The 14364-nt window shown below is 40.4% G+C and overlaps 1 protein-coding gene across 1 annotated transcript; it reads left to right on the top strand.

The window, feature by feature from the left end:
• Positions 1 to 12470: 12470 nt before the first annotated feature.
• On the top strand, positions 12471 to 14060 carry pthlhb (parathyroid hormone-like hormone b; the record flags this gene model as incomplete). Its single annotated transcript, XM_080027377.1, is given in 3 exon segments — positions 12471 to 12577; positions 13643 to 14036; positions 14040 to 14060. Coding segments are annotated over 3 exon segments (516 nt in total). The 5' UTR covers positions 12471 to 12476.
• Between the last annotated feature and the right edge of the window lie 304 nt (positions 14061 to 14364).

Below are 14364 nucleotides of genomic sequence, written 5' to 3'. Positions count from 1 at the left end.
TGAAGACAAAGAATCTTTATACGTTGCTGAAGTTTCTAATCACATCTGTTTTGCAACATAAGAACAAAATAATCTGTTTGTTCTGCATTTATTGACATTATTCTGTTGCATACAGAACATGAAGACCAGATGATACTGGATGTTAAAAATTACAGTAGGTTTTGATTTAGTTTGAAGACTATTTTGTTCCTCGCTAGCCGCAGCTCAGCACAATCTTAACTATAACAACTCTTATGGCTCAAACATTACCTCCCTGAGAGGCATGTTGACAGAATATGAACCATGAAACACTAATCTGGACACAGTCAGATCCATGACAGCCAACATGTGTAGCCCAGTCAATAGAAATACCATATATCCCTAATCTAATATAGAGGGTAAAGTGATAATTTCGTCCCGATATTACGAAGTTCTCAACACTTTCGGAATAACTGATTACAGTCACAAGCTTTAACTCAGTAAATAAGACTATTTTTCTTCTCTGTTGCTTTGCCCAAGTGCTTCTTTGACAGCATCTGGGCTGAAGACTCTGCCGATGTGGTCCTGAGTCAGTTGTGACTAGCCACTCTAATTCAATTATGGAAAAAACATTTCAAATCCTGATATTTAAGGAGGAAAAATAAAACTGTTATGCACATCATGAAAATGCACATTTCACCTGGTGTATCTTGGCTCAACATTTTTCAAAGAAGCCAAACTTTATTGCCATTGGAGAAAAAGTTGTAATTTTTGAAGTGGTGTGTGTATAAGGAGGGATTATTGCTTGTTCTGTTTCCCTGGATATAGTTGCCACCCATGATATCTAACTCTAAACGTACACACAAATACACTCTCACACATTAGGGGTGGAGTACAGAGAGAGAAAACATGATTTGTGTATGGACGTCTTGCATGTGAACAGTTTGATTGATGGGCAGCTAAAAAATACAGGCCGATCCTTATTAGTGGCTGAAGGCTGCCAGCTCGGAGGGATGCGTGGGCATGTCATCCTTGGTAAGTGATCAGGTGTTTGACTCTGTCTGGTAGGAAGGAAGTCCTTATTAATGTTGAGGAGAAGGCCGAGGCTCAGCAACCTCAGGCATGCCCGCCCACACACGCATACACACGTACGCATACACACACGTATGCACAATGATACGCACACGTACGCACACACGTACGCACCACACAAGCACACACACATGCAAACAGCATAGGTCTGCTCTCGCTGTGGTTCATTACTGTAGAAGAAACCTGGTGTTCACTTACACAAAAAGCCCTGATTGGGAACAGAGATCTGCAGCTGTGGAGGTGTTAAGGTAAATCTATCAACATCTTTTACTGTTTTTGTCCCCTTTGTATTTTCTTTTTATATTCTGGCCTTTCATTTGACTCCATCAACCTCGCAAAGGAATGGTTCCATATTCGGGAATCCACTTATTAAAACTATTCTTTCCAATAGTTAGATGAGAAGTTTGAAAGAGCATTAATGTCTGTACAGTACATATGAAGGTCTAGTAAGCGTAGCTTAGTCAAAAGATTAGGAACAGGGGAAAACAGCCAGCATAGCTCCGCCCAAATGTAGCAGAACCTCTAAAGCTTGCTAATTCACAGGTTATATCTTGTTTATACCTAAATTTCCCTGCTGGGATGAATAAAGTATATCTTATCTTATCTTAATCCATACAATGTGTAAAGGTAAAAACAACACTTTGTGGTTACAGGGGGTTATGTGCTTGACTATGATAGCCTAAACAAATGAGACATACATTATTTGGATGGGATTACAATAAAATTGAATGTGGGAGATAACTGCTTAGAGATGATTCTCAAAAATTATAAGAAACTTGGTTCTTGACAAACTACCGGATTAGATACAACTGCAGACATGTTCTGCAGAATAAAGTTCTCAAAAGCATGGGATAAAGCGGATCAACATCATATACACAAAATATAAGTAAAACAACAAGAAATTCATTAAAACAAAGTTCTAAAGTGATCATGTGAGATTAGTAGCTATAAAATGAAGCATTATTAGGGGGCTGGTAAGGGAGTCCCCATGTCCCTTCAGCGTTGTGGACAGAAATGCCAGCGACCTGTGAAATGAACACATCACACTTACACAGCCACTTCACTCCCACCATTAACACTGAACTTTAAAGGTCTACAACAGCTCTTTTTCCCCCCTGTAATCCATCTGCACCACAAAGTTCAACTCTCCTTGGGGACAGTGTAATATAAACATATTCAGCATGCCTCAGTATTTCCAAAGCCACCCACATAAGCCATACCCCATCTGAGAGAAAGGGGATCTAGGTCTGAATCAGTGCCGCTTTATTTACAATTCTTACAAAACAAACTTTTAAAAGCTAATTCCCTTTAGCTCACGCAGTGGAGAGGCAATGAAAGCCCGGCCTTATGTTACAGCGGCCGTGAGAGCGTGGGCAGCACAAAACAAACAGTTGTGAGCGTTGCCTTCCTTCCTTTGCTTTACAAGGGGATGCTGATTGGGGAAACATGTTGGCTGTTGTGAGCAAATCCGCTTCATGGATTTAGACTGTTGGAAAACCACAGTCGGACAGAAAACAAGCTGCCTGGCCAGAGTCCATGTTTGAGTTACACTCAAGTGTTGATTTATCTACTGCCCAGAGTATGTAATCGAATGTCTAATGGACTCACTGTTCATTAGTGAATTAACACTTTTGAGCATTTACATCATCAAGGCCGAGCACATGTTTTCAATTTGGGAAAGAAAAAGTTATTTTAGAGTTTTTGCTCAGAGGGTGGTGCTATTTTTCTCTGTATGAACTATCCTGAAAAAATAAATAAATAAAAGCATACAGAATTACAGAACCAGTTTCATAAACTAAAGGTCAACACAATACCTAAATAGAATAGAAACGAATACCATTTCACACCAAAATTAGCGTGTCGACCTGGCTTTTTTAAACACTGGTAAACCTGCTAAAAATAGTTGATTGCCCACTTTCACACTGCAAGCAGACCCGGGTCTTATCACCAGAACTGAAATGAAGATAGAGAAACAGACAGGCAGAGAGCGAGCACTTTATTTTATAGTTTTGCTTTTGAACTAAGAGTGATCATGACTTACCCAGCATAAATAACCCCTCAATGTGTTTACAAAAAACCCAGCCCTAAGTGTATGTGGCTGTCTAATCGGAAAGCGATTGAAAACTAAAGATATGAGGGGGCGTTTGTGGCACAGTGGTTAGAGCGTCCCCTAGAGGCTCAGGCCTCGCAGCAGACCCGGGTTAGAATCCGACCCGGTTCGCTTTTCTGCATGTCTTCCCCCTCTTTGCCCCATTTCAACTCTGTCTCTCCAAATCTGTCCAATAAAGAAAAAATGCTAGAAAATAATCTTTAAAAAAATATGATAGACTTCAATGTCGGTCGGAGTTGAAGCTGATAAAAACCGGCTGTGCAATTGCAGGTAAACACTCCATCACACATCCTATTGAGGCAGAAGTGATAATTGAGTCGGATTACTTTGTGTGAGTCTATGATTGAATTTTTAATGAAAATGTTGCATATTCAACCTTTAAGGTTGAGAACTTCCTATTCTTTGGTTATCCTTTCATGGTAACACAGCAAAAAAAAGAGTACAGTGTTTCAGTTTTCTTGCAGAAGCGGAAAAATGTGAAGTAAAAAGTGAGGCTGGGGAATGCCGTGCCAGTCACTGTGCCCTGGTGAGCACGAAGCGGGTGGCCTCGCTCGATGCAGGATAAAGCTGTCCAGAGGCTGCCTTCAGCATCCGTGTCTGTCTGCCAAGCACTGCTAGCATGTCCCAGGCTGGGAGGACAAGACCGCTCAACAAGGCCTCCACATTGAGTGCAGTCCATTTAAAATAACCTATGGATAAATAAATACAGGGACTAAGTTCACTGTACAGTAATTGGTCAGGAAACCAACAGAGACAAGCTCATTTACAGTAAATGGATCAGCTTTGAGTTGGTGAAGTGCACTTGGCTCACACCGCGCATTATAACGATTTGGAAATTTCAAGTGTGTGTTTAAATCTTTACTGTAATGTCTCCGATATATTTTTTCACTGGGAAAACAAAACTATCTGTGTGTCAGATACAGCACAAGCACAAGTAAATATAGAATGATGTTAAATATAGAAACATTACAGCAAGGGCTTATAGATGATGTAAGAGACCATTTACGCAAGTGAGAAAACAAGGCGAGTCTGACAAACTCTGATACTTTTACTAGTTTTTGGATGTCAACTTTCTTAACTTTTCAAGGACATGCTGAAACATGTACCGTACACAGTCTCTCTCTCTCTCTCTCGCTCTCACTCACACACACACACACACACACACACACACACACACACACACACACACACACACACACACACACACACACACACACACACACACACACACACACACACATGCAGCGGTTTTTCTGGCCAACCTTGTTGACCCACTGGCTTAGCTGTGGTTGCACGCTGGACGCAAAGCACTCATTAACGATTTGAGCCTGCTCTTCACTTATGCAAACAAACAGACTCAGCCCGTTATTACCGTAACACCATGTGTGTGTGGTCTTCTCAATCAGACCTCTATTGATTCTTCAATTTTCCCAGAGGCTGAGGCAACGCGAAACGGCACGACTTGTCAAGCGAGTGAAAGACGTGCAGCACACAGACTTGTGGCATGTTTCAAAACGGTTCACACACTGGCGGACACATTTTTCAGGTTATGCCGTGGCATCAGCCTCAAATACTGCACAGTAGTTGTTGCAGCGGGCGGGAGTCTATTCCACAGGCAATGCCACGGCATAACCACAAGCCACAAAACATAAAACACCACAGTAGGTTTTATGTCGCGTGTAAAAAGCCTTCATAACCGAGAGCGATTACTCCTCTCCACCAGCTCCACTCTCTCCTCAGACAGTGCTATCTTTACATGGACGAGCAGTGCACAGTCTGACTGTGAGCTCTACAGCGTATGTTGCTTGGCAGTTGGACAGAAGTTTATGGTAATGTTTTGGGTGATAGGTCAGGGGCAGGAGGGTGGCGGCCTTTGGTGGTGGCTGTGTGGGGTTTCAGGCTGCGTCCAGCTGGCCTGGGGTCTGCTTCTGAGGTCAGGAGAGTGAGAGGGGGGCATCAGACATGGGGCAGCTTGTGGTTTGGGTTTAGGGGGCTAGTAAGGATTAAGAACCCCCCCCATCCCCCTTCCCCAGAGCCTGAAGCACAGGACCACTGGCAGTGAGGCCGTCCAGAGTCAGACACCCCACCATCAGCATCTGCCAAGAGAGAAATGCTAATGGGGTGGGCACCTCATAAGACTCAGGCTATGGACTTTTTCTGCTTTTCTGAACCACTCTTGATTCACATTTGGGCACGATCAAACAGTTTAATTCGCATGAAGAACAACATTGAAACCTCTTACGAGGAACTTTCAAATGTTTATGACAATTTTCCTCTGATGATCATAAATGACCTAAAATATAGTGAATATAGTTACTATAGTTATGATAAATGCCTTTGCAAGGGTCAGATTTTTTCCAGGGACCTTACAAAACGATTTAAAGTTTACTTTGCTTCACCTTCATCTTGTTACCATTATTAATCTGACTTAGTCACATAAAAATACATTACCTCATCGCGAAGCATCTGTGGTCTTTCATCATGGACGTATTCACTCACTTCCTAAATAAATGCCAGTGCCGCGGACACGCATTTGGGTGCTGGTGCATTAAAAGAACTACCACTTTTGTCTAAAGGTGCTGCTAGAATCAACAAAGACTGAAAGCTCCTTGAAGATACTTTATGCTGCTTTGCTAGAAAATAAGCTAAGCATTGACTCATTACATTGGTGTAAAAACACTCCAGATGAGCGTAGAGCTGTGCCAGGCAGGAATTATTTCATCTTAGAAATACATTTTACAGGCAAAATGTCCAGTGGCAGATATTTCCTGTTTGAAAAATAATGATTTAACATACTTGTGCTCTAGACCGAGCCTGGACAACATGCTTTTGTCCTAGTAGGACCTCCCCGACTCACTGTCTCCAGGAGCTTGACATTTATGATCAATCTAGTTGTAAATAAGAAATCAGCCCCAAAGCGCTACCCGAGGAAGATTATCATATATCAAGCAGCAGAAACGGAAAACAGACAAATCTTGCAGCTACTTTCAGATCAAGTAAATGCGTGACGGAGGAGGGCATGTTTGGGTAACCCTAAGCAGGAATTAGGTAATGCTCAGGATGTATGCCTCTTAAAGTGTGGAGCAGTGACCCTTCTCTGACATCGTGACTACATTTTCCATTGTGCATTGTGACTCAAAACCTAAAAAACAGCATTTGCTGCTGGAAAGAAACACTGACTCAAAACCTATACATTTAAATGTATGTTCTATATAGATACAAAATGGTGTACCAAATATAACTGTTTTAAGTGTGAGAAATATATTCTTAGAGTAAATAACTTAGAGTAACATCCACAGTGTTAGTTTGAGATGCAATTGGGACTTTGATGCACCATGAACAAAGCATGTGCTTTTTTAATATGCTTTAAGGGTAAAGCTGAAACAATTAGCAGATTAATTGGTTGTTCAGCAGAAAGAAAATTGTGAACTATTTTGATTATTAATTAATTGTTTAAATAAACTTTTACCGGTGCCAGCTGCTCAAATGTGAGGCTTTGCTGTTGTTATTTGTAATATAAGATAGCTTACTGCAAATGTAGTCATGTTTACAGCTTGGATATACCTTTAGGCCTATTTGTTACCAACTACAGAACTGTCAATTCAATCGGAAAATATTTTGGAAATAAAATGTGCAAAAGCTATAGATTTAAATAAATTACCATGTTCCCAATATAATTGTTTCTTCAACAATCTTCAACGATTTAAATACTTGCTTATGTTCACCAGGAAGTAAAAGGAAAATATTTTCTATAGCCACAATTTGTTACTCAAAACGTGTTCACTTACTTTTCCATTCCAAAACACAGGTATATTACACCGCACAGAAAAAACCGTCACAGAGTATCAACATTTAAAGCCTCAGCACATAAAAACGCCAGGTTTAGTTATCGCATACTTAGGTGGGTCAGCTGATGTCACAGCATTTAAACTGCATTGTTTAGGTTTACTGTGCTTTAATGATTTTGCTGTGTTCAAATGTTAATTTAATGAAGAGATTATGATTTTATGTTGAGTGTTCGTCCAAGTTCAGGGTAGCAATATCTGATCTTAAGAAGTGTGACACATTTTAAGTACCAACAAACCACCAAACGAGAAGAAAAAACAGTGCATCCATTTTGAATTTCATCTCCTGAGGTTCTAATAATAAAACGCTGCCTCAGAAGCAGAGCTGTTGAAAATATCTGAACCAGAAGTAGGTAGAGAGGAATAAAGAGCATTCCTGTGATGACAGTTTTGATTGGTAGGTGTGAATGATTAGAAGAAAATTCTTCCAACAGCCCACAATACGACATTATGAAGCATGCCTCAAATGAACTAACTGAAATGGCCCATACAGTAACTCGCCGTTAAAAAACCATTAGGAGGGAAAAGTAACTCTGCAAAAGCAATTTTTCAAGTGAGGTTTTCCAGGATAACAAACCTGAAGTACTCATGTGAACAAATGGCCAAGCAATCAAAACCCGACTGTGTCATAAAGGGAGCATTATCAAATACACTGTGAAAACCTCTGATTCTGTTCTTTACAGCTAAATACTAGATGGCACGATGAGGTGATGTATGCGTTTGCTGACTCATGTTCAACAGAAACGGTACATATTATTTTTTAACAGATTTTCTTTGTTTTTTTACTGTTCAAAACTCACGTAAAAACATTTTTATTAAAATCAGTGAATATCACCTCACCATCCGCTACCTGTCCATACTGTGTCTCTGCTGATAATAAATCTGGGGTTAATACACAGACTAGGCTCTGTAAACTAGCTCACTTAACATGCCCGTTTACAGAGCCTAGGCTGTATATTAACACTGGATTTCTTTCCAGCACACACAGTACGGACAGGTAGCAGATCGTGAGAAGATAATTCACTGATTTTGACGAAAAGTGATTTTGACAACAAGCATTCTCTAGAATCGCTGACTCCACCTTTAAAGTTGGGACACATTTAAAAAGGCCAGTGTTGCTGTTAAATGGTAATACAATAAAAAAGAATGGCCAGCACCAGAGTGTGACTTGTGTGGGCATTAACACCAACTTACTGGCACAGACAGAATTGTGATGTGACTCAGAGAGTGACTCTGAATGCAAGCCCACCACAAAAGCATGAACTGTTGCCGCAACTTAAGCCAGGATATGTATAGGGTGGGCCAATAGAGAGAATGGGTACAACACATCCCAAAATTAAATGCTGAACTCTAAATTAACCTTTTATATACTATCTATGGAATTAACACATGAAATGAGGGTGTTTCTCTGAATGCAGAGTGTGTATGAGCTGGATGTTTGGAACAGGTCGGTAGAAATTCTTTGTATGTGCGTGGGTGGTGTGGGTGTGTATATGTTCTGTACGTGTGAATGTGAAGTAGGTGCAATGTGAAAAGGATGAAAAACGGACAGGAATACTGTTCTGTGTTGAGAGTGCAATTTAGCATGAATCAAAAGCAGCTTTCCTGGCTCTTGTTCCATACGCTGCCGCCTGCCAGGAAATGGGATTTTTTTCATATTTTTTTGCAGGTAAAGTGTTTGCAGAATGGAATCAAATGAGGTATTTTTTTCCCTACCGAATGTTAAAGTGTTGGACGTTTGAGGCAGCCTCGCTGGAAACAGAAGAAAGCTGAGTTTTGGAGACAGCAGGGGGGGGGCTCTGCTATATATTTGTCCCAGCCCCAAAACCCCTTCTGGACCCCTTGCTGAATTGAATCATTACTGCTTGTAAAATACTGAGTCCTCTATTAAGTAATTTACCACCAACTGGTCTACAGTCTAGCCTTAAGTGATTCTACTAATCATCACTGCTCGCAGAAATAATTTATGGGTTTATTCATAAGGAGAAATGCAAGTTATTCCATCCACTAAAGCAGTGAAGTAGGTACAGTAACCACTTAAAATGACTCAAGGTATTGAATGGACTGTATTCATCTTAATCCCCTCGCAAGACAATTTTATAAATTGATCCGTAAAAATGGGCAAAATTGCAGCCAGTGAATGCACAATGTTTCTGTGTTATAGTGAGATGAGACTTATAGTTAAGGTTTTAGTCATCGCAAAATCAGAGTGATCGCAATGGATGATACACTGGTTAAGAATCAACAAAATAATATGATCTAAAAATAGATTGCAGGTTTAACCATGTAATACTGAGTTTTCCATGTCTAAAAAAATAATCTAAATTACTGTATTATAAAGAGTGGAAATATTCAGCAATAATCTCAAAAGTCTCAAAAACCTAAAAGAAATTAACCATTAACGATGAAATGACCACGTTCACCATCTTAGTTGAGCATATAAGCATGCTAACATTTATGATTTTGCACTGAATACAAAAAAACTAAGAGGTTGATGGGAATGCAACTAATTTGTACTTGGTCATAAACCAAAGTATTGACAATTTGAGCTGCAGATGGTGGCAGTGGGTAGATATCACCAAGGTGAATAAACCAGACAGACACAGATTTGAATGTACCATATTCTATGTTAATCAATCCAGTTGTTGAGATATTTCACTCTAAACCAGAAAGGCCAACCTCACGTTGCGCTACATTGTCTGGGGAACCATGGATGTCTGCAGCAATTTTTTATTTTTTTGCCAATCCATCAAGTAAATAATAGGATAAGTGAAGTTGATCACTGGTGATGCTACAATCATAGTCAGTTTCATTAGAGTTTATCCTCTGGGGGACCACAAACATCTGTACCAAATTTGATAGCAATGCATCAGATATCTATGACATTTCCCTTATATTCAAAATGTCAACCAACTGGCGGCACTTCACGATGAATAGTCAGGGAATCGCAAATGTCACAAAATAGCCTAATGATCATCATGCACTCACACGAATGCTAGTGGTATCACATAACATTTTAACTTGCACGCTTTAGACCATTTTGGTCGCAATCTAGGACCCTGCACTAAGATGATACTGTATATCAACCTCCATAACAATAAATTATAGCCTAGCTAAACTCTGCCTGTTTACTAGGTGATGAAGTAGTTTGGTATGAAACCCTGCCTTTTTTATTCAACCAAGTGTCCTGCATCATTAATACAAGTCTGCCCTTTATAACAAACCAAACAGATTGAAAATCCGTTGAAAATTCAGCGAGTTATGAAGATTTAGATCTTTAGAAACGTATGTCTACATTGACTTAATGCAGTAAGAATGGCGGCCGCGGTGACGCATCATTAATTTCAACGTCCAGCAGCGGTGAAGGCTAGCCTGGTCCTACCAGACCATTGTACTTAATTTAATTTGTACAGAAGGTCTGGAATCGCTCAATTGACAAACGTAAACTCACTTGAAGGCGGGTGTCTGTTGAAGTTTAAAACTATTGGATCTGCTCAGTGTCACTCTGGATCTGCCAACCAATCGCAACTGAAACTGGCACACGGCATTGTTCTCAGCCACTCCCTCTGTTCACTGATTGGACAGGCAAAAAATCTGCAGGAGAAAACCCATGAATATACCGCGGACCCAGAATGACTACTGAAGGGAAATGAAAATTCAGCGGAAGTAGGTAGGCGGGCGGTGCCAGGCTAGGCGAAGGTGGCATCTATGTATATACTATATCAATGCTGTGACCTCAGTGACGTAATTTTAGCACTTTTTTACTTTTATGCGTTAAGTCGAAGTCGTATTCACAGTGAAGACTGTGTACTTATTTCAGTTTTATTCACAAGACTTTGCACTCACAGCTTTTTGATTCCTACTCATAAAAACAACCCTAACCCCAAACCAATTTCACAGACTCACGGATATGACAGCAGCATTTTGTGTGCAACAACTTTTTTGACACACAAATTGTTAACATAATGAATATGAATAATTGCATCACAGACACATCTTTTTGTCAGCTACCGTACACCATAAAAGCATGGCTGTGCTTAAGTAGTTTCAACTGTAAAGCAATACAAGATATTTAAAAAGCTATTCTGCCCTTGTTGCATGCTACACTTGGGCATGCAGTGCTGTCAATCAAATTCGATCCTAAAAATACATGATGCACTTATAGCCACCAAGCTACCTCTAACATCAGACTAACCTTTAATGTGTGTATTTTAAAGATGTTCAGTATAGTTACAAATGTGACATGATGCTTCAGACTGGTTAAAGGCTGCCTCAATGCAAAGCTTTCAACATTTCTTAGTGGCTGAATATGAAAGATACCTCAGCGCCCACTGTAACCATTCGGTGGTGAGCTGGTTTGCAGAGGCAGAGTGGAGGTGAATTGAATGGTCTGAAGTGAGAGGCTGTGGGTTGGGTTTCTCTGAGGTTATGGTCATTCTCCCCTGGGAAAGTGGTTTAGGCCAGGCTGTTTACTTTGGAGAAACCCTGCCCCTCCCCTTATACACTCTCTGGTTGGTAACTCATGATTACCTCCAATGGTGCACACCTGTCATTTCTGGCCTCTTAATGATGAAATCATTTCTCGACTTTATTTCGAAAGTACACTTAAATTCATTTGAAACCTATTCAAAATTGGGTGTTTTTTTAAAGCGTGTTTCAAGTATACTGTTTGGTAGTTAGGATGTTGCATGGGCGCCACCTTCTTGTCACAGCAGGTGTGTTTGAAGGGTTGGAGGGAGGGAAGGACACATGGGTGGGGAGGTTGTTAGGACTAGTCTTAATGGGTAGGGGCTAAGGTAGAGCCTGCATCTTCACCCAAAGAGGAGTTTTGACTTTCTCTCTGTGCCTCTCGGGCAGACTCACACAGGCTCGCTCACAGTGCTAGACTGAAAAACTCTCTCAGCTCTGCTCTCCGGCCACCAGAGAAGATGCTTCATCGTTACTCTTCATGAGATTACAGCAAGACTGACTGGAGTGGCAGCTCTGCAGCTGACGGGCTGCTGCTACTCTTTCCATCTTTATCTCTCTTTTAATTGGGACACGGGAGAAATAAATAGCTCAACACATTACTGTTGGAAGGCAAATGAATGGAGCAGACTGACAGGGGATTTCCCCAAGCTTCCTTCACCAATGGATCTGGACTTGCGTATTGAACTGGCCAAATTGTGTTCCACAGAATAAGTTTTTTATATTTTCTGAATGAATTTTTGCAAACAGATCTTCTCTTGAGGCACCGCAGACTGACATTCTGTGGATTTCCACTCTCAAAATTCCCACTATGTAAGTCCATGTTTCTTCTTTACTTTTATAAAGTGTTTCAAAAACAATTTTTCAGCTGCCTAGATTTCTCATGACACACCAATTTGAATTGTAGATAAACAATTCAGTTTAAATTCATAAAATAAAGTTTTGCTTATTCTATTGAAGTAACTGATAACATTTCTTGTGTTCTTTAGATATTAGGCTTAAGGATGTGTTCGATAGTAATACTTCATCAGTGGAGTCTGGCTGTGTTCTTGCTGTGCTCCCCAGTGACTCTGGATGGGAGACCTGTTGATGTACTTAGCAGGACGTGAGTTATTTTTTTAGTATTTTTTTTTATAATAGAAAAAATAAATGTTGTGCAATATGTATCTTTAACATTGAAGAACTAGTTAATAAATAAAACATGGTAAAGCAATTGAAAAAAACAGCATCTTGTCATTTCGATTTAAAAAACACAACTACAGTTTACCTGAGCAGTATAAATGAAGGTGCAGGAGGTTTTTCCTCTGTTTTCAGCTCTTGAGCTCAGATTAGTGATGGCTCTCAGAAACATGTTTATGCTGCCACCTACTGTACTGAGGCTTCCTGGTGCCTGACCTTACATTTCAGCTGCCACCACTTCTAAAGGCGTTCCACACATAAACTCAACACTGTGGTGTTCCATGAAACTACAAGAAAAGTCAAACAAAAAAGAGAATATGTTGAAAGTGCTTATTCAGACATAATAAATGCTGGTTTAATTGTCTCAGTGGTAATATGAAAACAAATCTGAGGAAAGACTCAACTGCTCCCCTCTCATGCAGTAGGTATTGAGATGCGATTAGCCTTTATGTAATCCTTCTCATTTAAAAAAAAATCTTTTTTTAAACATTTCATTTAATAAGAGATGACAAAACTGATTAGAGACATGACAAATGTAGCATTATGTGGAGGACATGACATTACAAGTGAACACATTAAAGAAATCAAGAACGGGACAAAGACGACAAGACAATAGCTAACGAGCAAGAATTCATGGCATATTGTCATATTGTATGTTGAGCGTGTTGAAAGGCAGTGTGTGTGTATAGGTGTGTGTAATCTTGTTTTTTCTTTGTTTGCTTATGGGATCCGACCAGCTTTGTGGAGTGTGTGTGAGTGAGTGTGTTGAGAAGCAGAAAAAGGGGAGATTCTTTTTAAATAACTGAGTAAATGAACAAAGAAAGATTACAATAAATAGTAATTTAACAATAAATAATATAATAATAATAAAAAATTTAAACAAATAAAAGGTAAACCTCTCCTCCCTTCCCCGACTCTTCAAATTCAGTTTTTTACCATGTAATCTGCCTCATTGTCCTGACTCTTTATCTCTTTCCTTTCATGCTTTTAGGAGGAGGTCAGTGAGCCACGCCCAGCTGATGCATGACAAGGGCCGCTCCTTGCAGGAGTTCAAGCGTCGAATGTGGCTTCATGAGCTACTTGAGGAGGTGCACACAGCCGACGAGCGAGCTCCACCAGTGCAGAGCAGAACCCAGGGCCAAACGTTCAGTGGGAACGTCCTGCACGAGAAGCCCCCAGGGGCCACAAAGAACCTCCCTGACAGGTTCAGGCTGGACAGAGACAGAGCGGGCCCTAACCTGCCACAAGAGACCAACAAGAATCTGGCTTATAAGGACCAGCCATTAAAAGTGTCAACCAAGAGGAAAAAAAAGGTGAGGTTAGGCCGACGCAGAGAGAGCGACAAGAAGCGGAGGCGGGCACGATCTGTCACAACAAAGGAAACATGAAGGGCGCAGTACCCCGGCTAAGAGACTCCCCAAAACCTTTATAATGTACTACACTAACTGACACTGACAAAGGTTCAACTAGACCGGGATCTGAGAGACTTAAGCCATTGCTGACTCACATCATATTACGGCCCCGGGGTGTGCTTGTATGATAGTATTTTGCTATATTTGTATTTTCATACTGGTATTTCCTAAAGTTTCGTGAACTGTCATCATAACATCTTCTTAGGTCCATATTTATTTGGAAAATCTTTAGGTCTCTGTTACTATGATTTACATCAAAACAATGCCATATGCTGCCACCTCTAACCAGCTGTGTGCACAA

Source organism: Ammodytes marinus (assembly GCF_949987685.1).
Source record: "Ammodytes marinus genome assembly, chromosome: 5".
Lineage (NCBI taxonomy): Eukaryota > Metazoa > Chordata > Actinopteri > Uranoscopiformes > Ammodytidae > Ammodytes > Ammodytes marinus.
This window is presented reverse-complemented; position numbering and strand designations above follow the sequence as displayed.